The 18,767-nt window shown below is 45.8% G+C and overlaps 1 protein-coding gene across 1 annotated transcript in view; it reads left to right on the forward strand.

Annotated features, from left to right (window-relative positions):
* The window catches only part of LOC119390976 (polyamine-transporting ATPase 13A3-like), a 585,099-nt gene that overhangs the window by 73,683 nt on the left and 492,649 nt on the right, over positions 1-18,767 (forward strand). Inside the window, exon 10 of the mRNA XM_037658686.2 lies at positions 12,748-12,872. Coding sequence (XP_037514614.2) covers positions 12,748-12,872 — 125 coding nt within the window. The remainder of the gene's footprint in view (positions 1-12,747; positions 12,873-18,767) is intronic.

Raw genomic sequence — 18,767 nt, forward strand, 5'->3', positions numbered from 1 at the left:
ACTACTGGAGGCGCTCACTGGGAAATTGCCAGCAGAGTTTTCGTTGCATACTATGACATTTGTTGGCACTTAACGGCCTTTAACTTTCACAGTGATGCATTCCTTATCTTATTCGTCCTCTTAGCGTAGTTTTCACGCGCAAGCGGAGCTCATCCGCAGTCGAAGCGGTACTCATGTAATGTGAGTGCCCGCAGCATCGAGCGGCCGCTGCTGCGGGTGTGTCAAGCGGCTGATCCCAAGACAAAGCTTGCTTAACCGTGACACCGGGCTGCGCATTTATTGGTGTGGAGCTGCTGATTTGTGATTATGTCACGTACAAGTATTTTTAGCAACTTATATCCGAGTTTCAGCCCATAACGAACGACGCGGCCGCTAGGCTGGCATGGTCACATTTGACGCACTATAACTTGTTAACAACCAAAATAATGCAACGTTTATTTTCTGCACAATGGTAGATGACGTCCTTGAGTTCAATCAGAACGATTTTAAAAAAGACTAAAAATGGCCTTTTTGAGAAAATTATTTTCAAAATTCGGCGTTTTTGGTAAATCACTTACGTTTCAGCCCAATTATCGAGTAAAACGGAGCGCGATAAAACCACGGAAATTATTTAAAAAAGAGCGAAAGTATCAAAGTTAATATGTACCGATTTTCATTATGCTCACTTTAACTTGCTTGCAGCAATAAATTCCTGAAATAGAGGTATTTTGTGCGATTTGCCATGTTTGTGATTTTTTTCTTGAAACGTGCTTCGACAAGCAAGAGAAATAATAGACTCATAAGATTGTATTTCACTTGTTCTTTAAGGGGAAAAAATATTGTGACGAAGAAGTGCACCGTTTTTTTCCTTGGTGCGCTCAAAATTCAGAAATCGCGAAATTGGCGGAAAAGCGTTTTTTGCGGCCAAAATTTATATATTTTTTTCTGGCGAACAAAATTTTTTTTCGCAAAACTAACTGCGAAACCATTGTTCTAGGTGTAATGCCTAGACCTACAGTAAATTTTATCACAATCGGGAATGGTGACCGGGACCTCGTGTTCGATCTTATCTGGAGACACCTTTTTTTTTTTTGTCTACACATAACGTGCTGCCGGCGATGTCAAATTCGTAAAATATATGTAGCTCGATGTGAGCTTTAAATTGCTCAATTTATTGCGCCTCAGGATTATTCGGCACTATATATTGATTAAAATTGAAATGTAACGTTAATGTAACGACACGTTCCAATTTTCGAAATGTAACTGGAACGAGTTCCTTTCGCAAGAAAGGAACTTGTAACGGGAACTCGTTCCAAAATTGGGAAGGAACGAGGAACGAGCTTTCGTTCCTGTTTTAGAGGAACGTGTACAACACTGCATTGGCCCGTTGGCCCGGCGTGGCAGAGAGAACGGCAAGTCACGTGTTTAGTCACATAGACACTGTTGGCGAAGAAGCGTTACTCATCCTTGCAGCGGTCGGAGCAGCGGCGGCGGCTGAGCGTGGCTGGACGCATGGTATCCCTTCTTCGCTTCTAGGTCAAGTGGTGGCACACGGCGAAACTCGCTCGACAAGGCCAGTAAAGCTTTCGCTTTAAAACTTGGAGGACGCTTGAGCTTCGCCTTCAAGAGTACAACCCGACAGCGTAATCGGGCCCCGTGCGGATCGCCGTCTCAATTGTTGGCCTCACTTCGGTTCTCGGTGCATGCCTCAAACGTGCCGCAAGGCAATGAACGTCTGTGCGCGTAAGATTAGCCGTTTCAAGCTATCCTGTCCGCCGCGGTGGTATAGCGGTTACGGTGCTCGGCTGCTGACCCGAAGGTCGCGGGTTCGATCCCGGCCGCGGCGGGCGCATTTCGATGGAGGCGAAATGGTAGAGGCCCGTGTACTTAGATTTAGGTGCACGTTAAAGAACAGCAGATGGTCGAAATTTCCGGAGCCCTCCACTACGGCGTCTCTCATAATCATACACTCTAAGAAAAAAAAGAGTATGCGTGACTCTTTTCGGAGAGTTCTGACTTGCCACGTATAGGACTCTCTTTAAATAGTCACGGTGACTCTCTTGGTGGGTCAGGGTCGGCTCGCTCTAGGAGAGTCCCCTGACCCTCTAGGAAGAGTGCAGACTCTCATCGGGAGGATCACGTTAACACTCATAGGGAGTCAGACGACTCTTGCCGGTAACGCTCCTAGGGTCAAGGGACCCACACCGAAGCATCAAGCGACTCCACAAGTATTTTAAGCTACTCATTTGACCCTTGCTCTACTTTTGCACGACTACTGTTGAAAATAGTGGAGTATTCATTTTAAACAAGTCCAATAATACTTGCCGTTCTGCCCAGCGACTGTAGAAAAAGAATAGTTCAGTTTTAGCATTATTTTAATAAAACTCGTCAAAACAACACATATTTTCCAACAAAGTTATATAGAAAGCGCGAAAAGATGGTCTGTGATTTCCAATTAAGAAGTTCGGGTATTCCTCATTTACATGCTTCTATGAGTATAGCCAACTAAAATGTGTGACTGTGATGTGCACAGTGTCATATTGTGCTAAATGAACAGCAGAAATTGGCATCATGTTTCCATATTTATTCTTACGATTAAGAATAAATCGAGAAGTGGTGACGGCTGGGGACATCAGACTTGTGGCTTGCTAGGTTGTCGCGCCTGTCCAGCGTGAGCACCATGAAAAACGGTATCTGAAAAGCAGAACGTGATATTATGATGAGAAAATGAAATTGCAGTAAAGGTTTGCAAAACCTACACAATAAGTGGTTCACACAGACATAATAAAGGCTAACAACAAAACAAAGCACATCCTCCGGCAGCCAGGGTTATGCCGTGAGCGGTTATTGACCGCACGTTTTACAAACGTAACCCATCCTTAAATACTCAGATAAACAGATGCGAGTACTATGGCCCGAACGACACCCAGCGCGTGCGTACGCCGTCTACGTCGAGATCAGACATGTCATATGCTAGAATTAGCGCACATAACTCCCACAATCACGTACACTCACTCGATTGTTATAGCGCCCAACGTCACCGCAGTGTATGCAAACCACGAAAACAGCAAACAGAAACGAGGGAAAAGAGTGCACGCCGGCGGCCGCAACAACGCGCGCCGTCGAAAGTCTAGAGCTGTTTCACTTTACCGGCGAGGCGTGTCCAATTTGAATGACTACCGCGTACATTCTGGAAGCCACCGTACTATATCTGCACCTCAAACTACCGTCTTTAAGCCAACAAAAACCATTACATATAGTGCGTCTGAGCGTTCTGTACACAGGCTTTTTTTTTTCACGTTCCCACGCGTGGAAGCACGCCGCACACTCAAAGTCGATGGAAATTTTATTATGAAGCAGACTAAAGGGCATCTCAAAACGACATCTTGCACCTTCAGTAGTGCAGACACGACGGGCGATCAGCAAGAAATGACCGTCGATTATTGTTTGCATCGCTCACTTTATGGGAGCTTGTACAGCAACGCGCATAACGGTGGCAACTCGTTAACTGACAGCTTTAGTTGGGCATCCGCAACAGCCCCGCGGATACAGGCTACTGTTGGAAATGGCTGGCAGATTCCGCAGCGCTGCTGCAGACGCCCAGCTAAAGCTGTATAATTAGTACCTACGAAAGCAGTACACTCACCGTTAACTGGCGCCCGTTGTCGGTGTCCGCAGCTCCATGAATATATCGCCCTCCAAGCGCCACTTCGTGCACGGAGCCGGCGTCAATACTGTAAATACCACCGAAGACGCGCAACCAACGCATCCACGCAACGCATTCCAACAGACCAGGAGACTGAGAGACTGAGACGACTGAGAGAGGAGAGCGGCGCGCCACCCCGGCGCCAACCCCGTCTGCGTCGCCGAGCAAGGCGCCATCGGCGCCAAAGGGCGAGCGTGCGATATGTATGGCGTATACGGCGGCTCTTCCGTATACCAAAGCCAATCGAAACGCGCTTCAGGAGGGTCCAATGACTCCTTCCCAAATGCGAACTCTTTTTTTCTGCCTGTACCTTTCAAAAGGGGTCAGATGGACACCCGAAGAGAGTCACGGTTCCATGACCCTCTTTTGACTCTCTTTTTTCTTAGAGTGTATCGTGGTTTTGGGACGTTAAACCCCAGATATTAATATTATATTATTAGCTTCAAGCTATCCTAGAATGCCTACTGCAAGTAAAGTTGCGCAGTGCTCACTACGCCATATTTCCTTTTGCGAATCAGCGAAGGGCCCACTACGCGTCCCTAAGGCAACACGCCAACCCACGCAGCTGCTCTTTGTTATGCTTGTTCTGGTGATGAAGATTAAATATGTCTGAGCGCAGCGCTTTGTAATGAGTGGACCTTTAAAGCAGCCGCTCATTGCGCAATTCACATGTTTTGCCGCCTGGCGCGATTCTACGCTTCTTCCGTGCAATATTACATGCGTTATAAGGAGACTCCTCCCACCACATTTATTATTTATTTATTTACAACACCTACAGCGCCCACGTGGGGCATCAGTGTAGGGGGGAGTATTAACATTGAAATAGAAATACAAATGCATGATAAAATGCGGAATGGTGACACGCCATTGACACTGACGTGTACATACAAAAAAATACAACTAGATAATAAAACGCTAAAAGGTGACGCGGTATTAACATTGACGTGTATTAACATTCAACAAAAAAAAAGACGCCAGCAAAAATAAAACAACAATCCAAGCAGAAATCGCAAGGTTGCAAAAAGAGATAACAAAAAGTCAGACTCGGAGCGCTAGAAGAAAGAAACGAAAGCATAAACAATAACTTTCAAGCGTGCGCACGCTGCGTTAAAATATGACTTTGAAGCACAAATGTAAATGTTTCACGGCACGCGTGGACGGTGGTCCAATGCGACTTGAGACAAGTGGTCAGAAACTTCGCCAAACGATGGATCTCGCGACGAGCGGTCCGAGTGCTGCGCCATAGACAAGTCCACTGGGCGGTAGAATTTTAAACCAGACTGCCAATTCAACCTAGAATGCGTTCTACTAGCATCGTGTGCTCGTTCAGTCCTTTCACATGTCCCGTGATCGCCTCCCAGTAGAAATGAGATTCTAGCAGTAAGCTTGTCTCCTGCGTTGTGCGTTTTTCATCCTTGTCATCAGCAATTTTCATTCCCATCTTCTTCATATATGACCTTGATTTTTTGTTTAGGCGAGGGAGTCGTGCTCTTGATATCATTTCTACTTCAATAGCCTCCATTACTAATGATTGGCCATCTAGATTTTCATTCAGTACAACTACGACAACGCAATTACACCTTCATTTTCTTTTCCTCCGAATGATCCGGCTGTAAGCCCTTCTCCGCGGAGTAATCTGCAAGCAAGTTTTCGAGCCAGACTGGTTTGTGTGAATAATTTTTGACTTGCACTGTCGAATAAAATTATCGCGTACTCTCCTTTATTTTCAACGTCTGTCCATGCTATGGCCGTCTGCAATAGCATATAAGGTCCTTCTTTTCGCAGTTTAGAAGATGCTAGCTGGCTGCACGATTTTTCAACCTTCGCATCGCCGTTTCCTCCCTGACTTTTCTCGTTAGGCTTGCTGATTTCATAGCCCTTTGTCCTGCACGTCGACGTTGTGTGTCTTGCTTTGCAACATTTACAAACTACCAGGGGCGTAGCCAAGGGGGGGGGGGGTTGGGGGGTTCAAACCCCCCCCGAAATTTTTCAGTTTTGCTTGCGTATATAGGCACGCACACATACAAACGCACGCACGAACATACATAAAGTATGGTTGAACCCCCCCCGAAAAAAATTTCTGGCTACGCCCCTGCAAACTACAGTGGCTTTACAAAATTTTGCGTTGTGATTCGGCCTCGTTCAACTAAAGCATTTGTTTCCATCTCGAAGCTCCTCCTTTTTGGTCTTCGTATTTTATTGATCTCCAACCTTCTTCAATGCGGTGATTGTTTCGATTACTGAAGCAACATCGTTTTGTGACTGACCTTTGAAATGCGGAAGCCTTGCTCGTGAAGTGTGACCTGTGATTCCATTTTCTGCGAGCTCTGTCTTCACCATCTTCCAAACTTTCCAGCGATTCTCTACACCTCACTTCTTGCAAAAAAGTATCAATCCTTTTAGTGCCTCCTCACGAGTACCGCTGCGGCTTCTTCCTGTCCAAGTTTCTGTTCTCTCTCGCGTACCTTGCATTCTATTCTATTAAAATTGGTATTCAATAAACAATTATTGTGGTGTGCAACGCTTTAAAATAGGCATCAGCATCGGAGCGTACAAATCCACTGCCACTGCGAGCGCTTGCAGCGCGTTCTTGTGCACTTGCACTCTCTGGCAATGTTCTCGCAAACCTTGGATATCTTTCGGATTCTTAATTGGTTTTAACTTAAATAATCTGTTCATGTGAGTTTCCTTCAAATGTTCTTCATTGCTAAATTGTTCTTTCAAAAGCTTCACAGCTGCCTGGTAATTCTTATCTGAGTACTGTAGCCCCTCATAAAGAGCAGGTGCCTTTCGGTGAAGGACAAAGATGAAGTAGTGAAACTTTTTACTCTCTTGGAAATTCTGTCGAAGATGAATCGCGCTTTCAAACTGCGTCCTAAATCTGTGCCATGTTAGCTTATTGCCATCAAACCTGAACCTGTCTCGTCTTGGCAGTTTCACATAACATGCAGTAGGCTCATTTTCTGACACTGTCTGTTCATTTCCTGTTGTTCCCATTGATGGTGGTCGATCAGCCATTGTTACTGTTAACTTCTTTATGGTGGACTCTATTTTTCAAATGGCCGTAATTATCTTCATGTCATATTCCACTACTGGCTCAAATTCATATACTGCTGTTTCCTCGGTTACAAATGATGCAGTTTGCGCACTTGCTGCTTTCAAACTTTCCGTTATGGCCCTGATTTCGCTAACGCTTATGCTTACAGAGTCTACGCCTTCTCCGTCATTCATTTTTCCTTCCGCCTCTGTGATGACATTTGTTATCTGCATCCTGAAAGTTTTCATCATCCGCGAAACGGCGTTTCGATTCATGCTGAACAAGATGCAGGCTTACATTCACATTGCAATGATGACATCTTCCTTGTGCGGTTGCTCTCGACTCCACGGCTGCCGCTCCCGCTTGCACGTCTGCTGCCTCGATTTCTTCAGCTGCGGCTCTGCCGTCCCGGTCTTGTCGATGAAAGGAGCGAACAAATCGAAGAGCCGACACGGTTAGCACCGTTTATTCGGAAGATTACAACATGACAGCACGATTATGATGATGATGATTGCCTTTATGAATGGCTCACACCCACTCTGGTGGATTGGTCAAGAAACGAATAATTCATAGATAAAATTGGTCACATATGAATTCTGACTAATGAATATAGAATAGTTAGAATAAATTATGAATGGTAATTTAAAAATTCCAAATCAAAACCAACCTCATTCAATTAAGATTTTTTTTTGTACAGCGGAACGGATATCCCGGTGACAAAGACCTAATGTGGAGCCTCCCAAGGACAGATTATTAGAATCAATAGAGCACAATCTATTTCGATTAAACGCCGCTTTGAGAATGTTTTTCCTCAGTAAATTGAAGCGGTTACATGATGATGATTGGTCTTCTTCCTCTTCTGGTTCTTCGTCGTCTTCTCCTTTGCCTTCCTGCTTCTACACCGGATTTGTCAACAACGCGGAAAGTTTTCGATGGTTCTTCGTCGTTGATCCTTTCCTGTCTCCTTCACCGTTTCCTGTGTTCGTCTGTTTTCGGCTGGTTTAATTCCTTGATGCAATGCACCAACTAGCCCAACAACGAGTTCTACTAGATCACGGAGATCTTCGACGGTGATCGGCAGTGATGATGAACTGACACGCAGGCAGCAGCGGAAGTCGGATGGATGAAGCAAGGTGTGTGACCGAGCTAGTTGGTATTCCATATTGACGTGAACAGCGCGTGTAATACACAAGGACGAAGAAACGACGAGGACTAGCGCTGACTTCCAACTGAAATTTATTAACACAAGCATAGAAAAACGATAACAAGTAGGCACACGTGATCACCGCTCATTTGAATTGCGCATGACGGCAGGCATGGAGAGGGAACCAAGAACCAAAAAGAATTAATAAACAAAAACCACGAAACCGCGAAAAGACGTCAAGAGAAGCAACCGGAGTATGTCTAGGTTATCTGGCCGGATGAACTCAGGTAATCTATTTCTTTTTAAGTGAGGGCGATTGAAGGTTTGCTGATACAATTGCCTTTAGCGATGGCTGCAGCTTCAATGATTATGCGCGTGCTATCCTGACGATGCCTAGCTAAAATCTGTGTGTTATCAAATGCTGGAGCGCACCCGCATTGTGAACAGTGCGTTGCAAGGAAACCTTCTGTCCCTCTGCGTACCTTTTGATTATGCTCCTGCAAACGTACATTAAGGCACCTGCCCGTCTGGCCGATATAAGTCTGTCCGCATGAGAGTGGAATGCTATAAACAACGCTACTAGAGCAGTCAACGAAATTAACCACAAGAACAAATTCGTTGACTGCTTTAGTAGCGTTGTTTATAGCGTTCCACTCTCATGCGGACAGACTTATATCGGCCAGACGGGCAGGTGCCTTAATGTACGTTTGCAGGAGCATAATCAAAAGGTACGCAGAGGGACAGAAGGTTTCCTTGCAACGCACTGTTCACAATGCGGGTGCGCTCCAGCATTTGATAACACACAGATTTTAGCTAGGCATCGTCAGGATAGCACGCGCACAATCATTGAAGCTGCAGCCATCGCTAAAGGCAATTGTATCAGCAAACCTTCAATCGCCCTCACTGAAAAAGAAATAGATTACCTAAGTTCATCCGGCCAGATAACCTAGACATACTCCGGTTGCTTCTCCTGACGTCTTTTCGCGGTTTCGTGGTTTTTGTTTATTAATTCTTTTTGGTTCTTGGTTCCCTCTCCATGCCTGCCGTCATGCGCAATTCAAATGAGCGGTGATCACATGTGCCTACTTGTTCTCGTTTTTCTATGTTTGTGTTAATAAATTTCAGTTGGAAGTCAGCGCTAGTCCTCGTCGTTTCTTCGTCCTTGTGTATTACACGCGCTGTTCACGTCAGTCAGGATGGATGAAATCGTTTATCATAACGTGAAATGAGAAATACAACTGAGCTTAGAAAGATGCAAAGAATAAAACAGGACAAATATACAGTCTCACTCTTCTACTTGTTAACAGAGAGCCCAGACTGTCCTAACCTGCTATTGCCACCAGCCTCATTGATCTATCAGCGCTCTGATTACAGCCCAGGCTAGCTTTAAGTGCATTGTACGGAGCTTCACCGATCTATCAGCAACGCTGATTACAGCCCAGACTGACGTGCCACTCACGTGCAGGTCCATATCTACTGTAACAAACAAAGAAAAAGGGCGGTGGCATCCCTTTATCCCTCAATTGACCACGGCAGCCATGCAGAGCTTACGTACTCGTAAGCCACAGGCCACCGGGCAGGGCCTAAACGGAAAACCAAGATATTACGAAAAACAACGGCTTTCCTTCTTTCTTGTCGACACGTGGTCACGCACAGTGCCAGGAGCCGACATCACGTGCGGAATTTATTGCTGACACATTCCGCGCTTCAGCGGCGTCGTCGGCCAGCAAAACCGTCGTCGCCTCCAACTTGGCGCAAACCAGGCTACTGGGGTTTCGCCTCTGCAGCGTGTTCCCGTCGCTGGCCGGTGTCATCAAACAGCGCCGCCTGCGCTTCAGACTCCCGCAGTGGGGTCTGTCTACTGGCCGGAAGCGGTGCCTTCCCGGAGTTCAAAAACAAGACCGCGGCGGCCGTGGTCCAGGTCTCACACCAGAGGGGAGGCGGCGCGCGACTGCCCGCGTGGCGCCATCGCAGCCGACACAACTGTCCGCTATGCACTCAGACTCAGCGGGAGGTGCACGAAACAGGTCCCCGCTTCGAAATCCGACCCCGCTCGGCCTTCCGCGACCTCGTGGTTTGCCCCTTGGTGCGAAACCGCTCTCGCCCTCAGCACTCAACACAAAAGGAAAAGCTCAGCGGCCACCGACGGCGAGCGAAAGAGACCCGGTCTTTCCCCCTGAAAACGTAAACACGTCGGCATCCTTAGGGCGCGCCACCATATGCGGCCTTACAATGGTTATTGCGGTTGTGATGCAGACGACCCAGGAGACGACGCGGTGACCAAGGAATCCGAACAGCCCTTCCAAAAGCACGTTTCCAGCACACTTCCTTCGCGGTATCAATTATATGGACACTCTCGGTGGGTTTTTACCTTCGCCGCAGCCGTCATGTTCCGTATAAAGTCCAAATCGATAATTTCACTTCCACATCGTATGTTCAAGGCGCTTGTGAGCGGTCGAACGAGCGCGGCTGAAGCAGATATGAAACGAGTCCCATCACCATCGCTTTAATGACGCATTCGATAACGTCGCCGCGCGTCCGAAGCCTGGCATCGGTGGCTTCTAAAGAAGAGGGAAAATGCCCCGCCCGTCCTTCGTCGGGTGAAGGGGCTTGAAGGGGCGCCGGAAGAGGCAAGGGGGCACAGTCGCTCGAGCAGGAGTGGAACTTCGATCATAAGGACGCGGTCGCGAGCGCCGGCGCGCGCGCTCTATTTCGACAGACATTTCACTACTTTGCGTAGAGACGACAAACAGTACGAAAAGCGCACTGCTACGTGGAACGGCTGTATTCGTGAAAATGGGATCCAAAAGAGTTAACTTCTGTAGCCTTGACCCGTACATAATAACTTTATTTTTATCATTTACTACACGCTGCCAGCCTGCGTGCCAGGCCATAAGCTGATGTATTCGCACATAATTTTCCTGCCACAACTATTCTAGCACACAGAGTTGCAAAGACACAGTGAGAAAATTAAATATTATTGAAACACTGAGAAAAAATGTTTTCCTACAAATTATAGCGTCTTTATAGAAACAAAACAAAAGACTACATTTAATATAAAAAGGCATCGTTACTAGAGAAACATCACTTAACGCAAAGAAAAATGCAGTGTAATTCAAAACCGAACCCATTGGTATAAAAGACTAATAAAAATATGAAAAAAAAAACTACCGATAAAAAGTATGAGTTGAGGCCATCTTACTGAGTGCATTTGAAGATAAATCAGTTGTACATTCTGCAATTACAGCGCCCGGTAGCTATCGTTGCGGACCAGAGTTCGCGGGTCCGACTCGCGTCAGCGTTACTTTTCCTTTGTCATCCGATCATGTGCACTTTACCGACGTGATTTGCGTGGCGGAACTACGTCGGTGAAGACTTGTTGGACCCCGGCATAAAACAATTCCGTGTTAAAAATGGTGAATCGGAAGCGACGTTCCGAATTCCTGGGTTACGTGCAGCGCGCTGCAAGTGTCTATCTGCTAGCCTTTTTTGCGTATGACATTCCAATTTTTTGTTATCGCATTCAATGTTTATCCCTTTCAGCGAAACTGAATTTTTCACTGCTGACGACTGCGTTGAACTTCATCGATTTTGCGTGCATGTTCCGATTGTTGTGCTAGTCATCAATGTCGGCGCAATGAAATAGGCAAAAGTATAAACACCAATTTGAGCAATTATATTCTTTGCGTCCCTACAACGGGACACTATCAGCCAGCATGACCTTGGACACTGATAGAACGTATAATGTTAAAATATTACAATCAGTAGCACAACATCAAGAAAACATGTCAAAGAAAAGTCTATATGACCTACTTTAGGAAGTCTTTCCAGCTCGCAAAATTACCGTCAGACTAGAAATTAGCTAAACTCATACCAATATATAAATCCGGAGATAAATGTATGGTATCAAATTGTGGTCCTGTATTTCTTACAAGTACATCGTGCAAACTAGTAGAACATATTATTTTTAAACACATCACACTTTTCGTTTAGGAGTGCACTTTTTTCTCCAGACGAGCACGGATTTCCAAACGGTTTATTAACTATGACACAATTGACCGAAGTTGTGCATGACCTTCCATACGACCTCAATAACCGCAGTCAAACGCATATGGTTCCATTACAACTTGAAAAACATTTGACATAACGAATTGTTTGCAAAACTAAATCCGCCTTATTTAACAGTTCATTTACCTGTTGGATTAAGAAATTTTGCTTAATCAAAAACAATTTGTATTCCTTCACCACGCTGCATCGAAAACTGTTTCTGTGTCCTCAGGCGTACCACAAGGAGCAGTTCTTGGACCGTTGTTATTTTTAACTATATTAACGGCATTGCAATGAACATCGATTCTATAAATAAACTTTTTGCCGACGATTGTGTTATACGTGATATCGCTGCTGTATTGTACAAATGGTGTTCAACCTTCTCACAGCTTCACTTGAGTGATGTAATAAATCTCTGCAAGTTCATTGTATGTATTTATGTAACCACTCTTTGTCGTTGTAATATATTTACTGTAACCTCTATTTCCCTAGATACGTTCGCATGTTTGATCGTTCTATAAACCTTTCATGCATTCAGCTGACTTTTTGTATGCCCACCTGGCACACTTTCAGCTGAGAGCAGCAGTATTGAAAATAAATAAATAAATAAAGTGCATGACGCCTCTTGGTGTATTAGGAGCGAGGATATAGTAACGTAAATAGACATTAGGAATGCGTGAATGAAAACATTGAGAAACAACGAAATTGCCTGTCGCACTGATTGAAATTTTTACAGCAGTGGAAACGCATCCTCGCTTCCACAGCGGCATATCACAGGCGTCGTAGTGCACATTCGTGGATCGCAGACGCATCATTATACCTTTCTCGTTTCAGGTTGCAAGTGGAGAATGATCTAACGTTCCTCGGATTTCTCGTCATGCAAAACATGCTGAAGCCGGAAGCAACACCCGTGATCGGCACACTCCATGGCGCTCAGATCAGATGTCTGATGGTCACAGGTAATCATTCAGTCCCATCTTGGCAAGACATTCCCTTCATTTTCTTTGTGTGACGCATCTTCTCTAAACTAAGTCTATGCCTTGCCGAATGGCGAACACCTCTTTTGAGCGAAAGGACGGACAGACACATTAGCTGTAATCTCGGAGATCCAAAAAAAGCGCGCCCCTGTTCTGTTTGGCACATTTGCATGCTCATGAGCAGCGCAACGACAACAGTTCATGTACATGCTGCCGATGGGAACACAATTGCGCGTAGGGCACCGTGTTTTGTACCGCAACGTACGCACTACTAAAAAAATGTCACTCCTCCAGAATGCAGGTCAAACGCTAGGCTCCATTTCGAACAACGCACTTTCGTTCCTTTACGTACTGCAGACGAAAACTGTCTCAATTTAACGTCAACATGTCAAAAAAACAAAGCATGAACGAATCTGCATGAAATATGTGCTACAAGGGTTGTGCGAATATTCGAACTTTCGAATATTTTTCGAATAGTGCTTGCTATTCGAGTCGCACAGTAATTTGACTATTCGAAGTATTCGAACTTCCGAAAGATAAATACTGTCAACGTCCAATTTTTGGGACTCTCTACCGCGAAATCATCCAAACAGTCGGGCAGTCCGAAGAAAAAAAAAACCTATGGGAAGTTTGCACTAAGTCGCGCAAAGCTCGGCACTGCGAAGAACGGACCCGTCGCCGCTCGTACTCCCGGTCAACCGACACGTCCAGCGTCTAGATGCGCTGCTTCCTCCTCCTCGGGACTACGCAGCTAGGCTATGCACTATAGAGCGGAGTTTGCGCGCGGTGTCTCCGGCGGTGGGCGTTTCGTAGCTACTGCGCATGCGCGGCTTGGCCAAGTTGCGCGGTATCTGGTCGCTAGACGACGCGGTGCTTGCTACCTCTTTCTTTCTATCTCTTTTTCCCCTCTCCACTTCTATCCCTTTCGTCAATGTTCCTCCTGTCCCTCTTTTTTTTATGCGTTTCATTCTCTCTATTTCTCATTCTTTCTGTATTGCGCTTTACTCTCTCCCTTCCTCCTTTGCCTCCTCCGCCCCATCACATCTCCACTCCTCATGCTCACCTCCCATTCCCTCCCCCTTGCTACACGGTACTACAGAAGGCTATGCTATGCTTTGCTAGCGCGCGTAGCCCTGAGGAGTTGCTTGTCGGCTGACATGCCTTTGTTTGCCTCTTGGGAATTTTTCAAGCAAAAAGTTCGGACAGTAGCTACCGAAATCGGATCAGTGAGGGGCATTTACAGAAGATTATAGAACAAAAGATGTTACTAAAGAATCTTCAAAACTTGTATGAATTTTAATGTGAGGCGCCTGGTTGTTACACAGAAGAAATAGCTAATGCCAAATACGCACTCCAGAGGTACGACACCTTACGCTACAGAGGTCCGCGTGTTCGATCACGCAATACTCGTACTTCGCATTCAGAGGAGCCCACACGTCAAGCCTTACTCGATGAATACCGCAACGCAAAAAGCAAATTTATACCACATTTTTATTCGCAAGGGTCATTGGTAACTAATACAAGTGGAATGATGGCAGAATTTAAAGCTTATTACAAAGCATTGTTCAGCGATTCCTATGAAAAACAGAATGAAGATCTCGTAACGCAGTTTCTGTCATTTGTGACTCATTTATCTGACGAAGAGTGTGAGTTTATTAGGGGGCCAATGACTTTAAAAGAAATAGAACTCAACGTTGACCAATTACCGATATCGAAAACTACAGGACCCGACGGAATGTCGGGCGAGTTTTGCAAAACATTTCAATCCTTATTATGTCCGGCACTGCTGGACATTTTTACGGAGAGCTTGAATCAGGGGACCCTTCCTCGATCTTTTACAAGAAGCCACACCGTCCTAATTCCAGAACACTCTGACAGAGAAAAGCTTTGTCATGTTGACGGTTACAGACCGATTACACTGTGTAACGTTGACTATAAAATTTTTGAAAAAATACTATCAAACAGACTACAATTTGCAATGCCAATTCTTATTGGCGCCCACCTGACTTGAGGCCTGAAGGGTCGTTCATACACATCGCCCGCACAGTATTGGAACATTGTTCCCACTCGTATGACCAACTGGCAATATATATGTATATTTAGCGAAGGCGTTTATTCGGGTTCGTCATTGCTTTCTATTTTCTTTTCTAGACTATGCACTATATTTAAAGCTATAAAACTATGCTACAGTGATTGCTCAACTCTTTTGATTGTTAATGGCCACCTGCCAAAAACTGTGTCGATTCACTGCTCTGTGAAGCAAGGCTGTCCGTTGTCGCCAGTGCTTTTTGCCCTCTATTTGGAACCACTGTGCTTAAAGGGGCCCTGCAAAACTTTTTGAGCAGGGTCAAAAAGCGCTGCCAATCGGTAGTCGAGGCTCCCGAGAACACGCGAGCCAAATATTGTAGCGAAGCGAGTGGCCTGGAATTTACAATAAATTCTCAAAGTCAGCTGAAAATCGCTCCCTCTTCTCTCGACAAATGAGGTATTAGTCTGCAATATATGACGCGATTGTCGGCAGTTCCACCAATGTCTGATGTTATAATCACGATAACACCCTCATTATTACCTTCGTTGTTAATTTTGAGTTCAATAAGTAGATAATATGTATGTTTATATTGTGTTATGCCGTTAAAACACCGAACAAACAATAATATTAGCACTTCCGGTCTCACCGACAGCTCGTCTGCTCGTAGTTGCGTGGTTGCGTTTTCTTCACCATGTGCAGTGCCGAAATCGTGAATATTTCTGTGCTTTTGACCATCGCCGGTTGCCGTTGAGAGTGGCAGCCGTTCGAGTGTTGCCTCGTCAGCTGGAAACTGCATCGTCGGCACGTTCTCACGGCCTACCGAGGCAGCGGTGCAGCATTTCTCCGATAACAATGCTGCGCCGGCTAGCTTAGGATACCTGTGTTCGCTGTATGGCGAGAGTCCCGTTCGCTGTCTGTTCAGTATGTCATCGAGCCGTACCTCGGCGTATCCTCCCCGTAGTCTCAGGTTCCCGAGAAACCGCGACACAGCAACCAAGCAGACTCGCATTTTCACGGTAGCTGCAGACAGCCGGGGGATGGGTCCGCGTCCGCGCCGGCCCGATGCCCCACGATCCTTTCTTCTAGTCTTTATTTCTTTGTTGTCAGCCCACACTCGCTGTGCGCCCGCATTCGAAGAGCAAACAGCATTGAAGTACCGCCTCTGGGAGAAGGGTGCACGCAGCTTTGCCGTGTTGAATACGATTCAAGCGCGAGCAGTGCGACGAGGCGGTGTATCGGAGTGTGGGTCGAAACCCATCTCAGCTGTCATTCGTTCCAAACGCGCACGCAAGTTTGCGTCCATGGTTCGCAGAGCGATGAAAACACTACGGCAGTTCGAGGTGCACACCCAACATTACCAAACCGACTCGCAGTTTTCAAGCACGCGCGATACACGGTGCGATGGGCTCCGCTTGACGACGACCGCGCAAGGCGACCGGAAGTGGCGCCACAGACCACGTGGTTGCGCCGAGACGCCAGAGAGAAAAAAATGAAGAAAAGATGCCGCCGGCGCTGACATAACTCTTCGGCGCCTCCTCGCACCTCCGCCCTCCCTCCCTTCGCGCCCCGCGCAGCTTTCGGCGCGCTCGCGGCGTTGAGTTGAGGGAGAAAGCTGCGGAACGTGATCTCCATAATTTGGTAACACCACTTAGACTTGACGGATTCGAAAAATTTTTGCGGCATATGACTCGTGAAGAGTCATACGTCAATAATGAGACTATTCCAATACAACTAAGAAAGGTGTTGCAGGGCCCTTTTAAGCGTGATTCGATCTTGCATTGTCCATGGTTTCAGTGTTTATGGAAATGAGGTGAAAGTATTAGCGTATGAGGATGACCTGGCGTTCTTTTGTGCAGACATTTCTAGTATAAAAACAGTGGTGTCCACTAGTCGGGAATTCGGAACCATTTCTGGTGCACGAATGAACTTTGCTAAAAGTTTAGGACTGGTTAGGCCCGTAGGCTTATAAACCAACGGATTTCGAGGGTGTTGCGTGGTTCTGTGTGCCACTGAGATACCTTGGCGTTCCACTGGATGCATATAAGTGCATATATATATATATAAGGTGTATATATTATTGGAAAGCACGTGTACCCAGCCTAAAGCGTTAGGCCCAGATGTTTATTCCCCATAACCTCTCAATTTTTGGCAGAGCTAAAGGACGCAATCTATTCCTGGCAACAAAAATATACTACGTACTGCAAATACTACATTGTTCCAGGGTCTACATTCAGAAATTTCACCGAATCTGCTAGCTTTATTTGGTCATCAAGTTATGAGCCGATGAGGCGTGATAATGTTTTTAGACCAGTTTGTGCAGGTGGTCTTGGGTAAGTGCATCTCTTTATTAGACAATTGATGTCTCGCTTTTTCTATTTTCGGGACTGCGATCATCCGCTGCTTCGAACATATTTACAAGTGAATCTCGTCGACGTTTTATCAAGTTTAGTGACATCTGCTAATTGTGCCTCGCCTACCTATTTGCAAGGATTCATGCGTGAAGTGTATGAATCAGTGCGGTTTTTGACCATAAGATTTTCTAATGACTATTTATTCTCTAGTTCAAGAAAAGATCTATATAATGCCATATTAGATATGTTATTTCCTGCACATTTGTGCCGCTCACTATATGTTGGATTACCTGGACACGACATGCTTGTGCGTGTGACGAAAATGCCTATTTCACCAATATCTAAGTCATTCTTCTACAAAGTGCATACACAGACGCTGCCTGTGAAAACCTGGTTAGGCCACAAAGGCATTTTTGTATCTTCAGTGAATTGTCGCCTCTGTGAAGTTCCGCAAACTATAGAACATTGCTTCATCAGCTGTAAAGACACCATACTCTTTTGAGACGTTCTACAAAGGGCTTTTAAAAAACAACTCGATTTAAATTCGTATAGCATACGTTATCTTTGCCACCCAAAAGCCATTCTATGTCTCTTGACATGCTCTTACTAATGGGTATGCACAGTTTATGGAAAACTCGCATGTTAGACAGGCATGCGGAACCCATGGTGTCATCGCGGTTGCATTTCATTAAAATGGCTCTTCAGCTAAAAGACTTTTATCAAAAACTACAGTTTCAACCGGACTGGTATCCACTCTTCATGAAATGTACTGCTTTAATACCCTTTGAGGACTTCTGCGTAACGCTTGTACGCTGGTAGAGGCCGTCTTGAGTGTTTTGTTCGCTATGTATGCTAATTACGCACATTTGTAATAAATGCCGTAAAACAAAAAAAGAGAAAAAAGTGCCTGGATAGCTGAGTGGTTAGGATGCTCGCCTTCGTACCGAGGGTACGCGGGTTCGAATCCCGCCTCGTGAACAATTTCTTTCCGCAAGAATTTCTTTCGTTATATCTTCTTTTCCGTCTCTCTGTTCGTTTCTCTCTCTCTCTCTCTGCACTCGGTCTCAGGTGGCCGCACTGTGGCACACACCCGTTAAGATGATGATACTTTTCTGCGATCGACTCACAAGGAACCAATTGTTAAGCAGCTTCACTGTTAAAAGCGAATTCACGCTATTTTATTCCGCTCAAGCAATCAAATCACCACAGCCATGTCCTAAATAGCTTTAATACCTCCCAATACACTTGTCGGGCATTTTGGTGCGCACCCAGGCTCTCGCGGATACATTCGGTACTTGTCGCGAACCCCGCTTAACTACGTGCCAGCCGCCAATTGCAAATTTGCGTCTTGTGATGAGCGCTGCTGTTACCAGCAAAGCGCGGAATAGGTTACGGATCTCTCTCATGGAGCATTTAAAAACGATGACACGGAACACAAATGCTGTGGTGGAAGCGCAGACGACTCGTCCGGCTTTTCCCGATACGTGCCCGAACGTA

The sequence above is a fragment of the Rhipicephalus sanguineus genome, chromosome 4, assembly GCF_013339695.2.
Source record: "Rhipicephalus sanguineus isolate Rsan-2018 chromosome 4, BIME_Rsan_1.4, whole genome shotgun sequence".
Taxonomy (NCBI): domain Eukaryota; kingdom Metazoa; phylum Arthropoda; class Arachnida; order Ixodida; family Ixodidae; genus Rhipicephalus; species Rhipicephalus sanguineus.